Source organism: Acipenser ruthenus, chromosome 39 (assembly GCF_902713425.1).
Source record: "Acipenser ruthenus chromosome 39, fAciRut3.2 maternal haplotype, whole genome shotgun sequence".
Classification (NCBI taxonomy): domain Eukaryota; kingdom Metazoa; phylum Chordata; class Actinopteri; order Acipenseriformes; family Acipenseridae; genus Acipenser; species Acipenser ruthenus.
Window position 1 is genome coordinate 3,338,827 of NC_081227.1, and position 25,101 is coordinate 3,363,927.

The 25,101-nt window shown below is 40.5% G+C and overlaps 2 protein-coding genes across 6 annotated transcripts in view; both read left to right on the forward strand.

Annotated features, from left to right (window-relative positions):
• LOC117397123 (zonadhesin) overlaps positions 1-3,671 on the forward strand; it is a 44,171-nt gene extending 40,500 nt beyond the window's left edge. The window contains exons 84-90 of the mRNA XM_059009491.1: positions 30-374; positions 484-611; positions 879-997; positions 1,650-1,750; positions 2,192-2,229; positions 2,322-2,459; positions 2,693-3,671. Of these exons, the coding sequence (XP_058865474.1) occupies positions 30-374; positions 484-611; positions 879-997; positions 1,650-1,750; positions 2,192-2,229; positions 2,322-2,459; positions 2,693-2,857 (1,034 nt within the window). The 3' untranslated portion in view covers positions 2,858-3,671. The remainder of the gene's footprint in view (positions 1-29; positions 375-483; positions 612-878; positions 998-1,649; positions 1,751-2,191; positions 2,230-2,321; positions 2,460-2,692) is intronic.
• Positions 3,672-4,453: 782 nt separating this feature from the next.
• Positions 4,454-25,078, forward strand: LOC131707316 (sodium channel subunit beta-3-like). Of its 5 annotated transcripts, XM_059009745.1 has the most exons (7): positions 13,306-13,731; positions 13,902-13,986; positions 18,958-19,121; positions 20,100-20,325; positions 20,637-20,775; positions 21,207-21,294; positions 21,582-25,078. In XM_059009745.1, the coding sequence occupies exons 2-6, from the start codon at positions 13,935-13,937 to the stop codon at positions 21,268-21,270; spliced, it is 645 nt and encodes a 214-aa protein (XP_058865728.1). In that variant the 5' UTR covers positions 13,306-13,731; positions 13,902-13,934; the 3' UTR covers positions 21,271-21,294; positions 21,582-25,078. The 5 variants fall into 5 exon arrangements, with proteins under 5 accessions (XP_058865727.1, XP_058865729.1, XP_058865726.1 ...); XM_059009744.1 differs by lacking the exons at positions 13,306-13,731; positions 21,207-21,294 and adding an exon at positions 4,454-4,689; XM_059009743.1 differs by lacking the exon at positions 21,207-21,294 and having other exon boundaries at positions 13,300-13,731.
• Positions 25,079-25,101: the final 23 nt, after the last annotated feature.

The window sequence follows — 25,101 nt, forward strand, 5'->3', positions numbered from 1 at the left end:
AATTAACTATGTCTATGTGTTCCCTTCAGAGCATAGCACTAGAGAAGCACCCAGGGCACAGATGGAGGCAGGAGAACTAGTTCCTGTTGACTTGGGAGCTCTGACTCCTCAAAACTTCACTGTGTTCCTGTTTGGACGCCACATTGTGCGCCTGCTGTGCAGCACCTGTGACTTCCTCCCAGTCACTCTCCTGCTGGCACACACAGTTCCGGACAGGAGTGGGACTGATCGCTGCTATCAGTATTATTATCACTACACTGGAGATTTCTACTATGACACCTGCACTCGAATCCTGTACCTGCACACAGCCAAGCTGGACGACTTGGGGGAGTTTAGTACTGTGCTCCTGCACACTATGGCACACATCAGTGCAGGTATGGCATATTTTGACGATAGCTGCAGTCATTTTACTTAGCGGTGCTGGTAAATTATTTGCATTCATTTATTGATATTTTGATGCATTCTGTTTATTGCAATGCGCAGGATCTCAGCCCAGGGAAAAGCAGTCTGCTGTGTTTGTCAGAGAGTTTCACAAGGCTATATCAGCAGTGTGTGCTGCATTCTTCCACGCTCACTGCCAAGTGGACACCTGGAAAGATGTGAAGGGAAAGGTAAGATTATCAATGCAAAGTTTATGATCCTGTAAGCCTTTGCGCCAGTAAATCTGGTTCTGGACTGTGACTCTCTTCTGCCCCTCCTGTTAACCCTATTTATTTTAATGAATAGCAGCTTTGCAATGATGGTACCTTCTTGCCCACTGTAGTGCAAGCCTAGCTTTGAAAAATGCCTTCCCGTTTCTTGGGAGAGATTTTCCACGTTGATATTTTCCTGAAGTGCACTGCACGTTCTGAAAGTGATTTGTTAACTTGTATTCAAAGGCAGTGTGGGATTCCTGTGCAAGTACAGCAGGGTCTGACCGGCAGTCCGTATTTGAAGATTTCATGAACCTAAAGGTGCCACCCGAAAGAAGGTTCTCCAAAGAAATGCTGGAGGAAAGGTGAGTCTAATTAAGTTTTGATAAACCCCATTCACTGTGCTGTACCTGGAACACCAATACAATGAGGTACTGTAAAAGTAATATCATTGGCATTCCATTGCAATACAAGTGGATTAACTTGCAAACCCCTACCAACCTGAAACCCGAGCAGGACCCTCAGCAACAAAACACACACTGAACAGCGGGCCTCCTACAGTAACACTAGGGCTCCTGTTATAATACTGCAGTACTGGGCATATGATAATGGGACCATTCTTCTAATGGCTCTTACCATGCTACTCTTGCAGAACGATTGCATTGCCATTTATAGAGCCACTGGGTTAAAGATCATTTGGTGTTGTGTGCTTGCCATTTACAGTACAGTACTGGCTTGCCTTTTGATTTGCCAATAAAATACCTGTAATGTGTTTATTGAAATTGAACATGCTTGTAGATTCTCAACCAAGCTTAACATCCCCCAGGACGTTTCTGAAGCTCTGCTATAATGCACTATTAATAGTTTCACCAGCAGAAGCTGATATAATGACTGCCCATTAAAAACAGTTACAAATCGCTCTGGGGCTCATGAAGGTGTGCAAGCAACGGGTAGCCATGGGTCGATCAGCCTCTTCTTTATTCTTATAAGCCACTAAAACTTCCTTTTGGATTGCAGGCTTAAAAAGTTCAGATCTTTTAATTTGCACCTCAATCTCCGAGAGGTAATGAAACAGAGAAGACAAACGGAGGGACGACAGGCTGCGAACGGACAAGGAGGTGACTAAATCCAAGACTAAAATACATATATACAATAAATACATAATGCAGTCTGGTAAATATTTCAAACAATGCATTTGCAATATATTTTGTAAACATCGTCACAAGTCGTATTTGTCATTCGTGTGTTGTTCTTGTTATCTTAATTAATGAATGGTTGTTTAGAACAGCTTTGTATATAATGTTCTGTTTCAGTCGCATTCCAGGTGACTTTTTAAAATCACACCTGTGGCCTCAATAGAGCTCTCAATGTGTCTTCTCTCAAAGTACAGCTGGTACACCAGAGTGTAACTATTAACCTGTCCCCCCTGCAACACTGCCCCCGGTGGATGTAAGGAATTCCACATTTATTCAATGTGGTATTTCTTACTGATGTATTTCTTACATCCAACAGGGGGCGATTCTGTAAACCGCTGTTCTTTCTTTTTTTTTGGTTTTCAGAAACAGAGCCTGAACGCAGAGCAAATTCAGCATTGCAAGTAAGTAGTAATGTGGGTTATGTTTGTTGCATGACAAGGATATCTGTTGCTACCACACGGGGTCCTGCTACCAATTGCTGTCTGTAACACAGGCGAGGATTCTGACCCTGGAAGAGGAGGCTGATGGGCTCAATGATGACTTCCTGCAGCTCACTACCCAGCTGCTGGAACAGAAGGAGCAGGGCAGGCAGCTGGAGGAGGAGCTGGAAGCCGTGGAGCAGCAGACACAGGTAGGGTGGAGACCAATAATACCCCTTACTGGAGAGCTAGGCAGGGGTGTGAGGTTCTTCTGTACATTCTATCAGCAATGACCAGCTCTCTAGGGCTGTAGGCGCTCCAAGCCTAATACAACTACTACTCTATATACTGTAGTGCCAATAGCTCTACTAAGCTTACTCAGGTTAGTGCTGTAGCTCACACAGCTTGCAACCCCGAATGTTTTCCTGTGTTTGTTTTGATGCAGGATGCACATGACACTGTGAAGGGGGATGATTTTGAGCGTATCCTGAAAGCCCTGGCCCACGGCAGAGGGGAAGCCCTGATGCTAGCGCTGAAGAGACGCTGCGTGTCCCAGAGGCTGAGTGAAATTGAAACAGATCTATCCGCGCTCCGTGTTGGAGTTCAGTGAGCAGCACTGTGACGGGTTGCTGCAGTACGGGGAGGGAAATGACCAAGCTAATATATTCATAGAGCTCCTAACGGCTTGGCTAAGGGGAGCGGCTCCTTTAGTTCACTGGAAAGTAGCTTTTTGGAGCTCCTTTTGACATCTGGTGGCAGCTGTGGGGTACATGGTTTACAAGTACATTGTTTTGTCTGCTGATTTTTATTATGGATCATTTTTGTTTCCCTTTTCTGTGTGTAAAAGTTGTGTACATAAAAACAAGAAATGCTTGCTTTAACACCGTTAATAGGGTTTAGCGCCATCAAGGTAAACTATATATATATATTTCTGGAGGAATATGTGACAGTTCCTCCATTTTTATTACAACCCCTGAATTCTTCAGAGAAAGTTGACAGTTGGAAACGATAGCAAATACTCCCAAATGGCCCACAGATTCATCACTTGTGAATAATTTGAGAAGCTTTAGACATAGAAGCACCTGCCAACCAAGTTCCTACTATCAGCCCGCTATCATGCCCATTGTTACTGAAACAGAGACACATTTTACAATGCAGAATGAATGTCTGGGGTGGAGTCTGTTGTTTGAGGGACAACCATGTACATAAGTGTGTGCTACATAGCGCAGGTGTTTTTTCTTTTCCCCCCCAACCCTACAGTTTGACTAATTTTGCTTGGAACAATTGTGTTTCCTTTTACAGTAAATATCATGTACAAAAACCAGCGCCCATGTGACTATGCTACAGTCTTTACATGTGTTCAAGCTTCGTGTGTAACATACAGCATTTTGGTTGCGTACAGTTGAAATAAACATCTGAAAGCATGTGGGTGATCTATTCCATATTGAGGATGTTTGTCATACATTTTTTTGAATGTGCTGTTATTCACATGATACCAGGCTTTTACTTTGCATGTACTATAGTTTACCAGGCATTCTAATACCTTTACTATACCTCTCTGTCCCGCACTCTGCTTGACTAATCATTTCTATGCCTTTTTTATGGGTTTGCACAAAGGCAAGTGAACCAAGACTTACAAATGCAACTGCTTATTGACTTGATGAACATTATTATCATGGAGCGAGGATGTGTCACCAGCTTGACCATGCCTCTCTTCAACTTAACTGAGGTAAGACGACACCGCCGACTCATCATCCCTCTTACTGGTTTTATTGGGGGTATGATATGAATTCAGCTAGCCAGTCCGTGGACATGATTTCTAACAGCAGTGAAACTGTTGGTGCTTTGTCTGCTGCAGATGTCGCAAGACCGGAATTCCTGAAAAGAATGAGCTGGTCAGGTGGTTCCAAGCAGACCCCTGATCGTTTTACTAGGTATCTGCTTAGCCGTTTGGTATTGTGTTAACTGGGCTGTTACCCAAACACTGACGCGCAATAGTGTAGCTACCGTGACAATAACCCGTAGCAAAGAACACCAAGATATGCTGTCTGAAAACACACATACTGCAAATTACATTGTAATATAATTCAAATAAATTAATACACGTATATTGCATTATAAGAAACTAAAGCAGATTCACAGAATGTTGTCATCAGTTTCCAAGCCAGCAGAACAGCTGATATTAATTTTGAGGACCTTAATCCATTTTGTTACGCAACTTGAAGGACCTTTAATGATAGTATATGCTGTACAATTTTTTTTCTAGAAGTGTGTTGCATAGCAGTTCTGTTATGTAACGTGCAAAGGAATATTTTCCAAAACCGTTTTGGGAATGACGTCGTGCTAAACGAAAGACCGCACCGACAGCAAAAGCTATCGAGTAGGGAAACCGAAATTAAGTTTTCAACTCGGCCTAAGGCTCAGCGACGAAGCCAAGTACGGGTAAGTTATCTCTTTCTTTGTTTTGCGTGGAGTTTGGTTGAATGTGTGCTTCCAAATAAAGCGTTGTTAACAATGCGGGCAAAGTTGCTCCATCTGCACGAGATAACAACTGCACGACCCACGCTTCTATTTATAAGTAAACCACAAGACGTTTCACAACGTTTGAGTGAATAACTAAACTGTTTACAGCAGCTATGTACAACACGATGCTCACAAAGTACTGTTTGTCTTTTTTGTTATTATTTTTTACATTTTAAATGGATATCCATCAAGGACAGAGAAGTGTGGTTCAAGAGCGCCAGCACGCCTGATCAAATATAAACAGCATTAGCACTATTTATGGGCACAAGCTTTCTAATAGGGATAGAACCACCATCGTTATTATTCATTCATTTATTATTCATTATTACCACAGCTAAATGTTTGGACAGAATATTCACGATTGGTTTTGCATCTGCATTCCACGCGCTTTGGGTGACCAGATTTAAAAACTGTACAATTGTTTTATTTGTTTTAAGAGTGCTTATTATTAGAATATTCAATTACTGTTTCCAGTTTCACATTAAATTAACGAAAAACAATAACCTCTGACTGCTGCACCTTCCCTTTCCAAGTCGTGGCCATGTTTAACTATATGTTATAACCACATGTATTGCTATTGTTACCCTCATGTTTGCATACTTTTAATTTAGCATAGTAATCTATGTTTAAAAAAAAACAATAATATTCTGGAACCATATTTTAATATGATTGCCGATTGTTTACCTAATGTAATGGGTGTTAACTGGCGCCTGGCATTGTAAGCGTTGTTAAACCTGGTCACCCAACACATGCACAAATAAAGAAAAAATAACAGACTTTAATGTGCCCTGGAGGAGCAACACAATAATGTTAGCAGTTCCACATAGCTTACTCCACGTTCTTTGAATTGAAGAGTTCTTTATCAGCAGACACACCAGGAAGCAGTTCATTAGAAAGCCCAATCTACTCAGCAATGACATACATACAGGATCCTCAGCATGCCTCTCAGTACACAACAACGACCGTATAACACAGCCCTTGACAGAGAGCTCATTAATACAAATAGACTCCACAATAAAATGCTGTTTGTGTTACCAGGTAGCCAGTCGTTACTGCACACATCTCTTATCACAAAGCAAACGCTGACTGGTCTGTGGTACCGTTTCCACTTCAGGTTTGCACAGTGTGTTTAGTTTAAAAGTCGTCTGTTCTTTTACTTTCTTTAGAAGTCAGAAGTAACTGGTTGAGGAAGGGAGGAGAGGCTGTCAGTTAAAACCGGTGGGCTCGCTGGGATTGTTTTCCATTGACTTCCTTAGAGATTGTGCAAAATATAAAGCCAATGGGCCTTGTTTTCAAAGCGTTAACTCGTAAACATTTTGTGAAGAGAGAGAATAATGTTACAAAATGACACGCAACACTTTGATAGTGCTTAAGAGAACCTGAAAGATATTACACAGTTGTTAGGTTCTCGTTTTGTAAAGCGAACAGACGTTCTAAGAAACAAGTTAATTAAACTTAGGAGTAAACGCTTTGAAAATATTGACCAATGTGTTTTTATTTCCCTCTCATTCATCCGATTTGTCTTTCTGTCAGTTTCTTCTGTGCTTCGTTCGCGAAACAGGATGTGGTACAGCGCTTGTCCTTTGGGGAGAGGAACCGTGCTTACCTAAAACACACAAACAATGTGAAATAAGATTTCACTCGCCCGGTCATTTTAACCATGACAACAGCGCTGGAATTCAAATCCGACAGCATGCAGATTATTAAAACATGCCCAATGTGGTCAGGATGCTGTTGAATCTGTATTTTCTCAGTGAAACTCACCATCTGCTCCCGGTGATGATGGAGAAGATGGGCTCTTCCTGGAGAGTTTCTTTGTTCTGTTTAAAGTGACCTTTGTATCTCCTTTGTTTCCCAGTGTAGCTACAAAAATGAGAAGATATTTATCAGGAGCAATATAAGCTTGTTCATTTATAATCGGTGCCTTGTTTGACATTTTGGGGTTGAGTACTGCAGTGAATTTATGGAGTAACGGTGCGCAAACGGTGGAAAGTTTAAGCATGTGTAATATATAGAGCATAAAAATATATATTTTTTATCATACTGTCCACAGAAGCAGCAACTTGAAATAAAAAGACTTACTAAGAAATTTTGAACCAAGATCCCTATCATTTAACATCGGGGTATACACAGGGGAAGAGCCTGAGGATCCTGCAAAGCAAACACATGTCAAATGTACAGCGTTTAATGTGCAGGTAGAAGCTGGGATTTTTCACACACTGGGAATAGTGACACTGTTTCTGAGTTCTTTGACTGTGTTTCTACTCTTCCACTGTTCAACATCAAGAATATGTCATAGGAGAGGGTAGAAATAGGGGAGCTTCTGTTTTGATTTGGTTTATCAGTCTCGGTCTGTAGCGAACAGAATATTTAGTTGCCTCGTTTGAGAGAAAATGATGACCACATGAATGAAGCACATCTGGCTGTCGTTTTGCCAGCTTATTGAAAAGTCGCCTTTGCTGTGGCATCACCTTACTGAGGAATCACCTGTGCAGGTGAGAGAGACTCACTGCTAACGCTGATGAGAATCAACTCCTCTCGCTCATTCAGGACCTCACTGGCGTAGCGCCGCTTGTTCTGAGAGAGATTCTTCACCTGCCCGCTCTTGTCCGCCAAGTCAATCTCCTCTACAGGGCACAGATAAGGAAGGACGCTAATCTGTCACACATGACAATAGAACAACAGGGATGGAAAGAAGACTCGCATTGTATAGCAGTCTGATCCATTTCATGGCTCTGCTAGGAGTATAATGATACACACCTGAGCTGGTTACCTGTACACTGGGGCTAATCAAGCTTGTAGTAAAACCTGGAATGAATGGGTGAAACTGCTGTGCAATAGGAGTCTTGTGTCCACCCCTGGAACAAAATTACAATACCTTCTGAAACTAAAATATGAGTTCATCATCAAAAATATTAAAAGACAATCTGTAGCTCATAAATACTGTGCATGCACTGTCAGCACTCACTAGTAACAGTGAGCACAGTTTGTATTAATATACATTGGTGCCCAGATTTGTAGCTTACCTTCATTTTCACAGTGGCAGTTGTGTTTAATGCAGTCTAGAAGAAGAACCGTTTGACACTGGATATTAAACAGTGCCTGTTCATGATCTGAAAAAAATATATATATATATATATCTTACAAAAAGAAAGCTTTGTCTTATCAAATTCAGATTTAATTTGAACCTTTCTCTGCGGCTCTAATTAAAGGAGATCATGTTTCAAACTGCAAAAATACCAAGAGTAGGAATCCAGTTTTCTTTAAACAGTCAAGTGGCATCAACTGGACAACCGTTTAGAAACGGACACAAACACCACTGCTTGTCTGCTTTAAGAACTCAAAGTTTGTAAGTGAAATAGTCTACCTATTCTTGCATGGCATCAATAGCAAAGAAGTCAACCTTTGCACTTGCTTCATTGCCTTTCACTAAACCTTATCAACCTAATTAAAAGATCATAAGGACGTCTTGGTCTTTTGACTTTCAGACGACACATTTTAATCCAAAGAAAGGTACAGTATAGTGCTTACCCCCGTACAGTACAGTTATGAACATCCCGGGTTCCAATCCCCCAAACTCTTTCAAAGTAAAGCTGCTGTCCTGTTAATGTCATTCAGGGAGTGCTGCTGCCTCTACTTCTGTAATGTTTCTGTACGCTGGTCTTGGTTGTTTGCAATGCAAGACTGGGCTTGTTAATGGTGTGTAAATAAATGAAGCTGCTGAAGTGCTACAGTACTTATTCATCCAAGGATGTGGCGACAGCTCCAGTGTGCCTCATGATTTATTGATGTGCTCAAGATCACAGCTGAACGAGTCCGGGTCGGAGCTGGGGTCCTTGCACAGGATCTGGTGCATTGCTTCTCTATAGACACCACTCTGTGTGCTTGTTGAGGGTTACCAGCAGAGAGGTAGCATTGCTCTGCTCTCATATTTCACAACCACGATAAAGTATCTGCACCTGGAATGATCTTATATCATTTTTAAAAGGAGTCTTGTAAAATAATTCGGGAGACTGTATAAGAATGAATTTGTTTGTTTTGTTCAGTGGTTGTTTTTGTAGGCAAGCTGTGTCCGTCACAGGTGTGTATAAGACTTTAGGTTTTGAAGATCAAGTTTATAAATGAAATATGTATAGTGTTTGCCATGGCTCACTGCCTATTAGATATATGATGGACTTTGTGTTTTGTTAGTTTCAAATTCACCACCATTTTTCAAACCTTGTTAGCTCAATGTCAGTGGTTGGCCCAATTGTAACTTTTAGGTGAGTTGTGCCATCTTCCATTTTAAAATAAGCCTGTAGTTACCAAGTTCAGCCACCTGAGGGAGCATAAAGCTTAGTGTGTCTACTATGTACTACAGTGACCATAACTAGAAATTATAGAAAGGAACTAGCACGATATATGGAGGTAAGGAGTCTTCCAGATGGAGAAAAGCAGTCATGGGAAGTCATTGTCTGCCTTTGACAATAAAATACCTAATCGGTTGTTAATCTAGACCTGGAGCAGTTTATCTGAACAGAAATGTTAAGTGCTTTGGTTGACTGTGTTTGAAGAGGGACAGGGCCTGCCTGTGTGTCTGCAGCTGTAACCTTGCTTGCCCTCGAGCAGTCAGCAGTCACTTTCCATTGGTGTTCCAGCAGATTCCCTACCTTATAAGAAACACAACGACTAACCCTGCTGGTTCCGTGTGTGTCTTTCTCAGCCGCTGCGGTGCACAGCCTGCACTGTCACAGACACAAGTGCAGACATCGTGCTCTATTGCCAGTCACAAGTATTCTGAACACCACAGCATCCACTGTGCTCCGATTAGGAAGAACGTAGAGTTTAATTTAATATTCCCTTGCTTACTGGAATGCTTGACTCGTTTGTGTGACGGACATGTGCAAAACCTGCATTTGAGTCAGGTAATGGAGTATTCTATTAGAATGATATTGGAATCACCTGCATATCTTTTTACCAAATACTGCAGAATAAACTGTCCTAACTGGGTGCCGGGAAACAAGGGCGTACGTACGACTCCCAGTTATTTTTCTGTTTTATTTATTTATAATCCTTGTTTGTGACAGTGCTCAGGGTCTCGGTAATTAATTTAGTTATTTGTTTATATTTCTATTATATTTCTACGATAGCAATTTCTAAGCAGCTGTAAATAATCCCCAAGAGAAGTAAATGGCTTTTTTTCTTTTACATAATGCAAAAACAACTATAGCAACCAGCCTGATATTGTCAGCTGGGCCTCTTTAGTGTGTTTCTGGCTGTATGTAAATGTGGATTGATTTGAATAGTACTGTCCCCCTGGCTGTATGTCTGTCTTAATATCACTTTAAAAAATTAAAACAAAGATAATCTGACATTTTACAGCTCGACATTCTGTTGAACTGTTTATTTATGGTAAGTGCAAGAGTGGAGACTCGATTCTTGTTGCCGTAGCAACAGAGCTGTTCCCTGGCATCCTTGGAATCACAAAGACAGCAGAGCTGAGAAGCTGTAGAACTGAAGGGCCTACAGGCCTCAATAAATACCAGCTGTTAAATGATTTTGTTTGTGTGTGTTGGGGGGACAGTCTTGCTATAAAGGATTTTGTTTAGGTTAGACCCAGTGTTATTAAAATTCAAATGGTAGATTTAGAGTAAGGCATGTGGTGGACTTCACACATTTATCTAGTGTTCTTTTCATCTGGCTATCAGGTACAGTGAAAAATCTTTCCCCTGTAGATCAAAGGTACTGGAAACCAAATTTCTCTGTTAATCCACACCATGATGACAGCACAGGTACAGTAACAGACAGACAGCTCCACCACTAATGAGCTTCAGTTACCCTGCCCTGGAGAGAACAGCCTCTTGGGGGATGAGCTCATGGTTTTGATGCTGCTCTCTTATTGAGAAGTACAAGACAATTACAGATATATGCTAATAAAAGGGGGAAGTGGTATTAAGTTGTTTGTGTGTGTTGAGATCTCAGTATGGGTTTGATAGGAATGGAGGATTACCAGTCTTCTGGGTGTCTTTGGGACTGTGTGGTATAGGAAAGCTCAACCCTACAGCAGACTTCTTTAATTTATTCTCCTTGTTAGCCTTCATCTTCCACAGCTAGACACTTTGGGGGGATTAAAGAGAGCCCACGTACAAAATAATCCAGTTTCTTTTTTTTAATCGCTGTCAGATAAAAGGCTTTGTAAAAGGAAATACTAATTAAGCCAGATATGGCATGCTGTCTTTGTCCGTCATTTAAGAGAGAAAGGAAATCCGTCAAAGAAGCTGAGAACTGGGATATGTTAATCTTTAAACTTTTCATACCTGGAAAAAAAGGAGGCTAAGCCTATCTTTTTATTTATTTTTTGTACACGAAGACAGTTAGCGCAGCTAGGTTTTCAGATGAGTTGTCAGAAAAATTGTTTACGCTGAAGGACTCGGTGATCCTCTGAAACGTAGACATTGATTGAGCTTATGAAGGATTCTCTGTGACAAGGACACTTTAAGAATGGACATTTCTCATGGGGGAGAAAGGCCTTGGTTACTTAGGAACATGGAAAAGTAACAGTTGAGACCAGAGCTTTGTACTTAATCTGCAAGGCTTCTGTCTGGTGTATGATGCTTTCTCCCATCCCTGCTTCCACCTGCTCTGGTGCAGGCCTATATTAATTGAACTGTCTCTTTTTCATCCCATGATAATCATACAATGCTGCCCAAAAGGTTCCATTACGAAATGCAAAAAAAGGCAAGCTCGCTAGACCTCAGCTGGCTGTGGCACGGTGTCTTAATGATCTCACAAAACTATAAATAAAACTGAAAAAAGCAAACCAAGCAGAATGGGTTTTTTTATGTGTTATTTTGGGACGAGGCAAGTCGTCAGACCCTTAAATCACTGCGCTGCAAACGGGTCGGTTCAATCATAAAATGCTGCGCCTCTAAGAGCCGATTTATTCTGCTGTATGAATTTTCTTTAAGGATCAGTGAACTTAAACAAATTACTTCACCTGATGATTCATCCCGCCAGCTGTTGCAGTGGGTTGCAGCAGAACCGTCCAGTGGGCGTGTCTATTTTAAGTAAATAAGAATAAAAAGAAGTAAAATAAGAATTTGAATAATGATCACCACGACCGTCCCGAGCCTGCCATCCACAATGCATCATGTCTGATCACTGGGGCCACATGTGCACACTGTGTGCCAGTGCAGCACGATGGAACCCACACAGGTGGATGTCTGAACAGCGTTTACACATCAGTCCACATCAACAACCTTAACACGGTTTAGCACAATTGTCTGCCACTGTTTGGGAGATGTCCAGGATTGTACAGTAGCTCAGAGCGACAGAGCTTGGTGGCGTAGATTGCACTTTTAAAGCCCATACCTTGCTGGATTGATCCTTGCTGAAAAGATCATTCTGTCCCTAGAGATATTAAAGATTATACGTTTATAAAATTGAATAAGGGCTTTGATTCTAAGAGGTTCTAGTTACAAATGTATGATGTAACACTGCCATAAAACTGCTCAGAGGTGTTTGATACTTTGAAACTTAATTTCTGTGCCTACCGTAATCAAAGTTTTGTACAGTTTTGTAGCCAAGGGGTGTGATTTAATCGACCTTAACTGATCTGGAATAAGCCACAGCATTTTAATAATGTTCAGAGCTCTTAGATACTTTGACACATGCAACCTCACTTCAATGCCTATTGTTTAAGCCACTTCATAACAAGACTTATCTGGGTTGAGATTGCATGATCTTGCACGTATATCTCGCTTAACTGTGAACATCGACAAAACCCTGGAAAAGTCATCTGCAGCAGTAAATTAGATTGCGAAAAGAAGAGGGCAGCAAAGAAAAGGCAGCTGTAGAGGAGCAGGGCTATGTTCTGTCTCCTCGTTTTAAACCTGCTAGCTCTGTAGTTCGATTTGCACAGCCAGTTTTCAGCCTGTTCAAAGCCCGTGACCGTGCAGTCAGTTCAAACTGTATTTTAATGAACTCTGCTACATAACAATTGAAATCAATATTCAGATTCTGTAACACGATCAACCAATTCCAGTACAGCATACAAACCGGATTTATATTGTGAATGTTTTAAATAAATCTTAGCCGTCCCCCACACAGCCGACATTACCAGTAACCAACATTACTGAATAATAGTACATTCTTATAGCCTCAATGTTACATAAAAATATTTCGTGACAAAGTGCAACCGCTAATGTGAGCAACACAAACATTTACATTATTGGAAATATCGAAAGTATGCGGATCTAAAATACAGATGCTTAATGATGTTTTCTAACGATAGGATAGCAAATAGGCTCCTTCTTCCCATTAAGGACCAATGAAAAGTATTAAAATATCCACATGCCATGTTTTGCATTGTTTTGATACAAGCGGTTTCAGAGTTTCTGCTGTCATGATCAGACTGGTTAGCCGGTCTCTCGGCAGACGTGTAGCTTAAGAAGCTATGGAAGCGTGCATGGGTGTACCCTTTAACGCATGCGCATTAACTAGTGTTATGTTCTGGAAACTGTGATGTAGAAATCCATTCCGAATACAAAGAAAACAGTTATGCCAATAATAATAATAATAATAATAATAATAATAATAATAATAATAATAATAATAATAATAATAATGAAGACACACGCACGCCTACATATAACGGCGACGCTGTATATACATCAATGCAAGAACTACAACTAGGGACGCGGTATTTACCAATCATCCTCCAAGGATTTAAAATAAGGCCGTAGCAAACCCCCGTGGATGCTTCTTTTTATGCTGTTATCATTAACACTTTAATAAAACAACGATTCGCGTTAATACTGCTGGTGGATGAATATGCAGATAACCGGATTAAACGATGAGGATCTTATTTAGGAGAAACGCTGCCCCTTCTGATTTTATAGGAGCTACAGTCCCGTCCCGCCCGTATTGACGTGTCTGAGGCGCTGTCCGTGGTTCTGAAGTCGAAAGGCTGACAGTGAAACGGTAACTGTTTCTCTGAGGAGGATAAGGTTTCATTAAAAAAAAAAAAAAATCTCGATACGTAACCGTGTACTCAAGAGGAGGACGGATTTTATTTTTAAAATTTTGTATTCAAAAGAGCGTGTACCTGTTGAGAACTGGTGTTTTTTTTCTGTCTTTCTACCCACACACAGGCAGACTTAACCTGGCAACTTCTGGAACCCATTATGGTATTCATAAGGAGTCTTTTTAACTCGCTTCCATTATTGATTTTAATGGGTAAGTAAGCGACCGTGCTTGCTGTGTGTGTGTGTTCGTCTCGTTTATTTGTTTTCTCTCAAATGTTTCATGCTTAATAAAAACAACTTTTCTTTATCTTTTGTGTTTTTTTTATTATTATTGATATCTGACCTTTTGCATTGTGGATGCTGTATTAATATAAAACAATATATGCAACATAACGTTATTTTAAAGCGAACCCTTATTTGCCTTTGTGCTGAACTGTGCATTGTACAGCATACTGTTGTTAGCTCGGCTAATTATTTATTCACCTGAAACGCTATTTGCGTACATTGTTTTGTGTCAGTAAATGCAATATTCCACTTTACCAATACGCGTAACCTTAACCTTAACACTGCATGTGTATTTGTTAAGGTATTCGATATTATATGTGGGCATTTTGGTACCGTGCTGAAATAATTATTAATAACAAAGTACTTTGTTTGCTGAATGTTGCTGCTGTTGGAAGCCGCAGATCGCTACGATAGCTTTACAACTTAGTAACATGGAGCGCATTTGAGAAGTAATCTATACATGTAGTGTATGTTTGAAAGCGCAGATCTACGGGCTCCTTGTTGTGGTATGTACAGTACCGTATATGATACTGTATTGCTGCACTCGGGTCGCATATTCAAAACGCTTGCGACAGACGCCGAGGACGCGCTTTCAAGAACTAGAGCTGGTTATTTTTTTGTTAATTTCTCTTCAAATTTGTACTACAAGCTCTGGTAGAAACGGGGCTGAAGACGACATTCTCATTGGTGTGTCACTTCTAATAGGAGGATAGATACATCGGGTTTATACAATCATTTAAAATATGAATAAAGTGCAGATGACCCGCTTTAAAATGTTATATCCAGAATAAAATGTAGGCAGTGCAGTAGGTTCTAGTGATTTAACAAGAGTTTAGTAGTTCTGGTTATGTCACATATTTTGGTGGGACACGGTTAAATAACAAACAGACAGCCGCATTAAGTTGTTTGATTAGTTAAGAAGGGTTGTTTGCAGACCCAGAGAAGCATTGCATACACCTGTAGACAGCAGATATATTTAATGTTGCTGTGGATGGATATACAGACGCAGACGTCAGTAGGAATAACATACTCCTCAGCATACTGATTGGAATGAAATATTCCAGACCAATCCAGTCTACAGATGTGGCCAACAGTGTTGCATCACCCTATAGAATTATTATTATTATTATTATCTTAGCTGACGCCCTTATCCAGGGCGACTTACAATTGTTACTAGACATCACATTATTTTTTTACATACAATTACCCATTTATACAGCTGGGTTTTTACTGGAGCAATCTAGGTAAAGTACTTTGCTCAAGGGTACAGCAGCAGTGTCCCCACCGGGGTTTGAACCAACGACTCTCCGGTCAAGAGTCCAGAGCCCTAACCACTACTCCACACTGCTGCCCCAACCCGTTTTGCTTCTAAAGTCAAACGAAACCTGCTGGATAATGTTACGTTAACATATTGAAATACTTGCCGCTACGGTTACCGTATTTCAGATCCTCAAAATGAGGACACTACCCAGGAGGGTTGCTGACGGGCAGGACCGATTTTTATTTAAGATTAATCTTTCGTTGTGCAAAATTAACACGGAAAAGCTCAATTTAAACTATTTCTACTTTGAACACCTGAAAATGCTTAAAAAACACAAGTATAATGGCCCGCATCAAACATGCATGTAACTTTTTACAGTCAGTACTCTGTTGCTTAGCAATCATAAAGGTCTTTGCAAGATGACTGTGTCAGATCTGTGCACCAGCTTTCCTTTGCTACCGTGCTTCTTCTTGTGCCCATGCATATTTCTTTGCAGAGCGTATCTTTCTCAGCAGTGGTGGGTTGCTCATCTGGTAGCTCTGAAAGTCTTTGCAGGATGTGTTTCTGAAGTTGTACTGTACAAGCAGAATCCATTTCAGAGACTCAGCAGTCAGGTTGTTTCTTTCCTTTATCCGTCAGTGAAGAAACTCGCTCTACATTTGCACTGTGAGAGGGAACAGCAAAGAACTACAATCTGTAACAGTTCTGAGTGACAGTCTTCAATGTTTTTGGACTTGAAGAAATATTTGGCCCATTTTGGTGTGCTAGCAAATTCTTATATAACTCTTTATCACTTTTGCTTTCCACATATTTCTTGAGATTGCTGAACTGATCAAAGCGCTTATCTAAAGAACAAGAAAACGTGTTAAGTTTGGGACTCGCCGTAGCGAAACACCGAGGATGGAAGGTGCCCACTTGATGACCCCAGAGATGTACCCTACTCAGCTCAATCCAGACGGTTGTCATGCTGATGCGCTGGGGAGACCGCACTGTGGTTGATCCCCGGAGCCAGCATCGCAACCGTTGTGTGTGCTGATGCGCCAGCGAGGCAAAATAAGCTGATCCCTGGAAGCCAGCATTACACTTCAGCCATCAACACCAGGCAGAAGGATATCGACATTATCAGATGGAAGGAAACGCAAATGGGTGGAGATGCAGATGGATCACATTCTTTTACTGTAAAGCTACGTCTTATTTGGTGCTTATCTTGGCGATAGCCAAGTTCAAATCAGCATGAAGTTTAAATCATGTGAAGTCAGATGTTTCTTTTGAATTGGTTACGTTTTGACACATAGCCTACATGTTTGGCTTGTTTAACAAGGTGTATTATATACAGTTGCACCAAACACGTTGTTTTATTTGTGTTATTTTGGTTAACGTGATGCAGTTATATTCTGTGCATACAAAAAAGGGCTATCCTGTTTTCAGTTTACTATATTTTATATTACACAATGCATTTATTTGAATCAAAACTAAAGGATTGCAGAGTACGCTATAACTAAATAAACCTGAAGAGCCTTTTGCCGATCACGAAGTACACACTCTCGTCTTTCAGGCTGTGAATGAGCCACCGTAGTTGAAGCTTCTCCATTTAAAAACGTTCGATCAAGCTCTGGTCCAGTTCTGATCCTGCTCCGGAGCAACGCAATACGTCAAAGAAACAAGATCAAATGCTGGATCCAGTACAACTGGCCCCGGCGAGCAATACAACCGCACGGCGTCTGCGCAGACGTGGCGCTAGTAAGGCATCAGCCGCAGCAAAGGGTCGACATTTGTTAATTTTTCGAAAATCCGCCCGGACGGAGATCAGAGGCGTATGGTAACCCTAACTTTGTAGTTTTCTATTTTAACGAAAAACTGAAAAATTGAATTTCAAAATCTAACTGTACTAATATTAGGGCTTCCTGCAGACTTCTGCGATATCATTTTGTAGTTTCTTTGACTACATGCTGTTAAATAAAATACGTAAATTATTCACATATATTTTCAATCCTAAAATTCTAGGAGATGCAAAACTGCTGCCCATAGCTGTAGCGGTTAGATGATCGAACAGCTTTTACACAGAGCTTGGTTTGCATTCAGATTTTTCTAATGGGATTCATCAATAGTCCATTATAATTTTGGTTAATGCATTATACTGTAATTGTGGTGCAGTGCGCTTGGTTATAATCCAGTTGGTTATTTTATCCCCATCATAATGCTTTTACACAAATGCAGTTGCACACAAAAGTAAAACCATGAGAAAAACCACAAAGTGATTTCCATAATTTCTAACTGTTCTATTAAAAGATATAAATTAAAGTAGATATTCAGCTTTATAATAAAACCGATTATTACATAACATGCATACAATGAAAAATAACATGCAAAAACGAATTTCATACTTTGACAAAAGTATTTGGGCATCCTTACATTAGTATTTTGTGTGCCCACCCTTTGCTTCCTTTACAGCTTGCAGTCTTTTTTTGTATTTTGAATCCAGTTCCTGGCATCTTTCCAGAGATACTTTTGCCCATTCTTCAACACATACACGACTTTGGTTTTCTTTTTGCAACAGCAGCCTTCATGTCAATCCACAACATCTCGATGGGATTCAAGTCTGGGGACTGAGATGGCCAATCCATAACTGTAATCTTCCTTTTTTCAGAAATCCCTTTGTATACTTCGCAGAATGCTTAGGGTCATTATCCTGCTGGAATACAAACTTCCATCCAATAAGCCTTCTATCACTGGGTAGCAAATGAGAGCATTCATTGATCCTTCTACAATACAAAGGTCGCCAGTACCTGAGGAAGAAAAACAAGCCCATCCCATCACACAAGCTCCACCATGTTTAACACTGGGCATGATGAACTTTTCTTTAAATTCATCTTCTCTTCCTCCAAACATATTTTTGCTTTTTTGGTGAAAAAAGTTATATTTTGGATTCGTCTGGTTGAATAAATCATCAGACGTCATCAAATATTCAATGGAAAACTCCAATCGCTAGTTCTAATGTACCTGTATTTGAAGTTTCCCCAATACGGAAACCATTATTCTCTGGCTCTGTTCAATTGATTCAGTTTTACATGCTTTAACAAACACACATTATATTAAAAAGACATGCAGAGATGTTGGTTGTGATAACTACGGTCCAGCCTTGACTCCATGATCGGTGGCAGGATTCTGATCAGCCGCTTTTTTAGATCAATCAAATTGACGTTTGCAAGAGCTACTCACTCAATAAATTGATCCATAGCTTTCAAAAGCAGCCTGCCCAGGGCTCTGGTTATGAGGAGAGTAGGTTGAAGAAGTCTCCCTCGATAGAGCGTAGCGTGCTGTGAAATCGATGTATGAGCTAACATGGTAACAGAGCCCACAGCTGTTTCAGGGGGACCTGCCAGTGCTTTCTCTACTTGACATCTTGTACTCTAATGGCCAGGGCTGTAACATTCGCTTGTGACTACCATCCCTACCTCTCCTCAAGTCGTTTTCTTAGGGAATGCTCTGGTTCAGTGATTCGTAATCTGTTTAGAGCCAAACAGAGTTTGTCATCTTGTTAGAAGTACCACCCAGCAGTGCTATCTCTTGAGAGTCTGGGAAGACATGGCTGTTCCACAGATCAGGAATCCTCTCTTTGTTAATCTCTCTCTGCAGCGGGCAGCTGTTGCTCAGTATGTGTGGAGGTCCCATCCGATAACTTGGCGGTGCAGGGCACTAACATGAAGCTGGCCTGTATCTCCTGTATGAAGAGGGAGGAGGTCAGTGCTGAAACTGAGGTGGAGTGGTTCTACACCTCGCCCGAGGGGGAAAACATCACGGTAGGTCAAAGGTCACTTGCTGTACTTAAAGGGATATGACCCCTATATTGTCTAAATATTTCATTTCCATATCCCAGGATGTGGCTTCCCTATCTTTCTCTGTTGAAGTTTTTGCTTTCAACCACTGAACAAGCTACATTTCTAAATGGAGCAACTATAAATCTCGCTACACAAATCACCACTTCAGAAATGCCTCTTTTCCAGTGTTAGTAAGCTTGTTAAATAAGGAACTGGACCGAAACACAGTCCAGTAATAGAATATTAAGCAGTAAGAAACATGTAGATGGTATATAACAACGCCAAAACCTTTAGTTACACATCATCAGTGACTAGTTCTTTTTGATATATATAATCTAGACAGAAAATAAAAAATAAAAAAATGTCCAATGCTTAGTTAAAAGCACCGCAGTGTTCGGTTATCTGTTTTGAGTTGCACTTTCTTCAAGAAAATCTGCTTTAGAATGAACTTTAGTTGCTTCTTCATCAATCTATAAAAAAATTTGCTGAAGTCATAATCGGCTTGAATAAAACTTGGGGCGAGCATTAAAATTTCCTCGGAGTTTCATTTCACAAAAAAATATGAGTTTACCTTGCGTTTCAGCAGAAAGCGGTGTTCACAGACATAAGACAGTTTCTTTAAAAAAAAGACAAAAACCTATGCAAGTCTGATTTTATACGACTAGCTGAACTGCTCTGCAGATCTGCATTTCTGTTCCAGCTCTTTCTATGATCCACCCACTCATGTGCAAAAGGTTGTGTCAGCCCCAGCCTGGACTTCGCTGTAAGGAGCTTCAGTAGTGAATATGTAACTGGAACTGCACTCATTTCATCATGGAGTAAGATTTGTTTAAAACATTTTCAGGATTTGTTAATGTGTAAACCGGATAGCAAAATAAAGAAGGAGCCCTGCATGCCGTTACAATTTGCCCGTAGTGAAGTGAGTTTCTTTTCCGCGGTTTCGTGGTTCATCCTTGGCAGATGTGCAGCTATTACAACGGTGTGCAGAGGGAGGTTTGCCCGTATAAGGATCGGCTGATATGGAATGGCAGCAGGGATTTCCAGGATGTCTCCGTATTCCTCATTAACATCACTCTGAACGACACGGGGAGGTACACCTGCAGGATCAGGAGATACTTAAACTTCGAGATACACAGGCACACCACCGAAACCGAGAAGTACATTGATCTGCTGGTCACAGAGGAAGGTAGGGGGTTAGGGTGGGGGCGGGTTGGGGGGTTGGGGGGTGTTCACAGAGCTCTTTTTAGGATGCATTGCAGAAGTCATTATGAAGTACTGTTCAGCTGGTCTCTTCCCAGAGGAAAGTCTTCTGTTGGATAATTTGGATAATCTCATGGCAAATGCTATTACATTATTTTGTCAGATGACCAATCCAGACATTTCTTTCACATATTTTTACATATCATTCATATGTAAATATCACATATCACTCATTAATCGCGTGTTAAATCGAGTTTGTGCCCGCCCTGAATGGCTCAATTGTCTTGTTCTGTGCAGCCGGGGAGGACTTCACTGCAGTCGTCTCTGAGATTATGATGTACGTTCTGCTGGTGTTCCTGACTCTCTGGCTGCTCATAGAGATGGTTTACTGCTACATAAAGATCTCAAGGGCTGATGAGGTGGCGCAGGACAGTGCGTAAGTACAGTAATATTCACTCACAAAATGAATCGGAAGCAGTGCGCTGAGCAGGAGAAGAAGCTGAGTAAATCCAGCCTGAAGTGTTACTAATAATCCATTGCACAAGATCAGTTTGGGAAAAAGGTGACTACATACGAGAGAATATTAAGTGGGGCTGCTTTGATTCGGTGGAAGGACAACCAGTTGATAAAAAGAACCCCAAACAAAACAGCGCAGTAAAGCAGTGCTGACTTCTTTTAAATGAAGTTTAAATACATTTTGCAACCAGATGTGTAGGATTTTTACTGTTTGAATGAGATCCTTTGCTTTTGCCAGTTTGTTTTATGATTGCACTGTACCTGTATTAGATTTATTTCTCGGTTTTCTTTTTGTGTTGTGAAAGGATTGTAGCGTGCATTGAGCATGCTTGGTTTTCTGTTTATTTACAGGACAGACTACCTAACAATACCGTCTGAAAATAAAGAGAACCCTGCTGCCCAAGTTGGCAACTAAAAGCGATCAATCCAAACTCGAATGGTATTTTAATCTTAAATGTATAATTTGCTAAATCCATCTCGCAGTTCCTCCTGTGCACAGCTGAGATTCTTCATCATGTTGTTTTGTAAATCAGTTTCTAATTTTATCATCCTGATCATCACACCCCCCCCCCCCTTCCCTTCCCTAGAAATAATTTCTGAAGAGAAAATGCATTTGATTTTAGTTTAGTCTGTCCAAATGCTTCATGTTAATTGCAATTGCAAGTTGATGAGTGAAGTGCTGTTTTAAACTCCATTTCAATCCTCTTTTGTTGTTCTGTGTTCCAGGGAAAGCATTGGATCACTGGAGCAAGGGAAGACGCCTGAACCTCCAGAACCAATACAGGGAAGGTGTACCGCACTGCATACACTGTGATGATCCAGTATCTTGCAATTCCGGACAGTATTCCTATGTGTTAGTCAGCAGTCTCTGAGCACCCACCATCGCGAGTTAACAAACCCAAGCTGAGTTGTCTTTGCGTTCGTGTAGCATGCTGTTCGGAGGACGTGGGCAGTGTTTACTTCACCATTGTTTCATTATTTTGTTGTATTTTCTAAATTACATTTGTGATCCTAAAACCTTAACCCAGGGATGACACAGCAGTCCGTGCTCTGTGTAATGTGTGCCTCACAATACTTAAGGGATCTGTCTGTATGAGAGCTCACAGAATACACGGCATTTATATGTGTTACAAATATAGATGTGTTATGTTGCGATCACAAGATAAATGATCTCGGGTACCTGACATATTTCTGACTGGAAAATGGAAAGATCCGCTACACAGTGACAGTGTTTAGGTGGCCTTAGCAATAGGAATTTGTGCATGTTACTGATGTATATATTTCTGCATGCTATTGTGACATCACAAACACAGAATTATGTTTTTGCTAGTAGTGTGTGTGTGGTATACGTGTAGTAGCCTGTAGAATATCAATGGAAGCCTTTAACTACGAGTTGGATTCAAAAGAGCTAAGATTTCAGGCAGCTGAGAGCAAGAGAGTGCTTTGTCAGATTGTGTGTGTGCTTTTCTTCTTTATTATGAAATGGTTTATGTAGTGGTATTGTTTATATATTGGTTAATCTGCTTTAGTAGTGACTTCAATATAATGCATACTGTATGTTTTGTAGGTTTGAAAGTGCTGTTGAAAAAAAGTTATTGAAGTTTCATTGGAGTTTGTAATAAGAAATAAAGAAAACCATTTAATCTGGAACCTTTTTGTGACTTTTTTCCCCCTAAGAATGATGTTATTAGAATAATCGATAATCGCAATCGGAATTATTTTCAAATATCGAATCGATAATCGAATCGACTTGTAAAAGTGATAATCGCTCATCACTACTTCATACCCCATTTCAGTTAAACTGAGGCAGGCCCCCCTTTAATTGCCCTTTTAAGAAAAGCACACCAGGTCCCCTTTTGATCTTGTAGTTGCCCTTTTAAGAAAGGAATGTTTGTTAGGGACTTGATTAGAGACAGCTGAGGGTGGTTGTGCTGTGCACTGTGTCCTGCTAGAACAAGTGAGGCAGGGTTTGCTTGCCAAGAGTAAAGTGTGTCTCTACGGTAAGCTGGTTTTGTGGCCTGACTGACTTGAAATGCTTGTTTATCTTCAGCAGGCTGCCTGTCCGGTGAGAACATTCCTTTTATTAAATGATATGCAGAGTGTTTTGTGGTACTACTTCTTTGATAGTGTTCTGAAGCTGGTGCATGTATAAGTGTGTGTGTGTATATATATATATATATATATATATATATATATCTATATATATATATATATATATCCTTGTGTTAACCACTTGTCATTAATGCATGGTGTTGTGTGTTAATCCGGAGGACTGGTTTGCAGTCGCCTCTTCTCTTTTGTTCTGTTCCTGAGCCTTTGTGAGCATTGCTTGTCTTGGAACTAGTGGTATAACTAGTTTTTTTTTGGTTTTTTTTTCTGGTCAAACCAGATTTTGAGGAGGTGTTTCCTCGTTTTGTGGAAAGGGGTTTCCAGGATAGGTGACGTGTGCTGCAGAAGAGGAGCTGTGGAGCTCTTGTGGGAGTGACCTAGACAAAACCACATGGGTGTCATTTCAAGGCTTGTTGCAAGGACTTCCCAATGAAAATATATTGATTAAGTTAAGGGGTCGGGGCAACACGCTATGGTCCACTTGAGCTGGAATGACCCACTGGGCAGATGTGTGCTGCTGGAGCCTGATGCATTCACAAGCCACGGTTCATCGCATTGCCACGAACAGTTGTTCCACAGCAAGTGACTATCGCAAGCCTGGTCACCCCTCTCATTTTCACCCGAGTCTCAGGCAGCAGGTTTGTTTCGTTTGGATGGGGGGCCTGCTTGTCCGTACGGGCTTGTACATTTTGAATGAAAAGTAAAGCAGGCTACTTGTACAAAAAGTGCGCTAAACTTAGACAATATTTTTATATAATTCATTTTCAAGTCTGAGGAACATTTCTGAGTGACCCGATTTTGTTACGTTTTTTTGCAAAGCTCCCCAGGCAATAATCTCATCAGTCGATTTGCACTGCGACACACAGAGGAAATAAACAGGACACATTCGATAGAGGCACACATCTTGTTTGTTGAGATGCTGTGTTCCCTGTAGTGTAGTGAAACATACATGTAGTTTGGGGTGTTTTACGAATGGACCGGACCACATTCTCCCCCAGAAAATAGACATCCAAGCAGCCTGACCTAAATGAAATCTTTAATGAAATGAGTGACCTGTAAAATATCAGCAAGGGGCTGAGAAACATCTATAATGAGTTCTCTGTTAAGAATAGCAATATCAGATTAATTAAAATATTCATATATACAATAATGGATTGCAAATTAAAAGCAGGTTTTGCATCTGGGATTATTTTTCTCTGATGATGTAAAATACTGCAGAATCTAGGTTATTTCTTTATTTTAAAAGGATTCCCACAGGGTCCTGCATTTTCTTAGTATATTTCTGTTCAGTTTTTTACTCCAACACAGTTTAAGGATCTTGGGAGTATTGTCTTTATGAAAAGCAAACTTTGTCATTTGAAAAACAACCCTACAGTACAGAGTTTAAAACCAGGGTTGCGATCAATTTGTTTTTCAATTCTATCGCCTCATTGATCAAAATTGCAATTAGCAGTATTCTGTTAAAATGAGCTTCTCACAGTGGCAAAACTAATTACATTGAAGTCACTGTTAGTCAATCAAATTGGCTTAAAATGAAAGCAGCTGCACAGTCACAACAATTGTCTCTAAAATATGAATGCCAGTTCTTATTCCTTTGAAGAATTTGGAATTGGAATTCGGAATAGATTTTAAAAAGGAATTGGAATTGAAAACAGGAGTTGACCCCACAACCCTGGCTAAAACTACATCCAGGATGTCTGGGGAATGAGAGGGGAGATGGGCTGTAGACTTTTCCTGTGTCCAGATATTAGGTGTCTCAGAGATTACCAGTAATCACATTGTGAATTTGTTGTAATGTTCACACAACACACAGGTTTTATTGAGGACTTGCATTGCAGATTTTAGATTTATAGGATTTGTAGTCTCTTACTTGGTGTCAAATTTGTGGCTCCTTAATTGTTCATGGCTAACACTGTTGCAATTTACAACCGCGATTACTTCAGTTCTACCTGAATAATGGCTACTGTACTTGTGTGTGTTGTTTGAAGTGCTGTAACAAGGTGTTTTTTTTTTTAAGACCTGGATGTCACTTTCTAAGCCATGTATCTTGGGTAAAAAATGGTTTTAATCTCCAGGAACCCAAAAATTACACTAATGATGCAGAATATGGAGACCCTGTGACGAATTCAGTGTAAAA

Excerpts from the sequence above, each read along its gene's own strand:
- LOC131707316 (XM_059009744.1), top strand. The coding sequence starts at position 13,935 with ATGGTATTCATAAGGAGTCTTTTTAACTCGCTTCCATTATTGATTTTA. Across the intron at positions 13,987-18,957 it reads TCCATTATTGATTTTAATGG|CGGGCAGCTGTTGCTCAGTA; the intron begins GTAAGTAAGCGA and ends CTCTCTCTGCAG. Across the intron at positions 20,776-21,581 it reads GAGGTGGCGCAGGACAGTGC|GGAAAGCATTGGATCACTGG; the intron begins GTAAGTACAGTA and ends TCTGTGTTCCAG.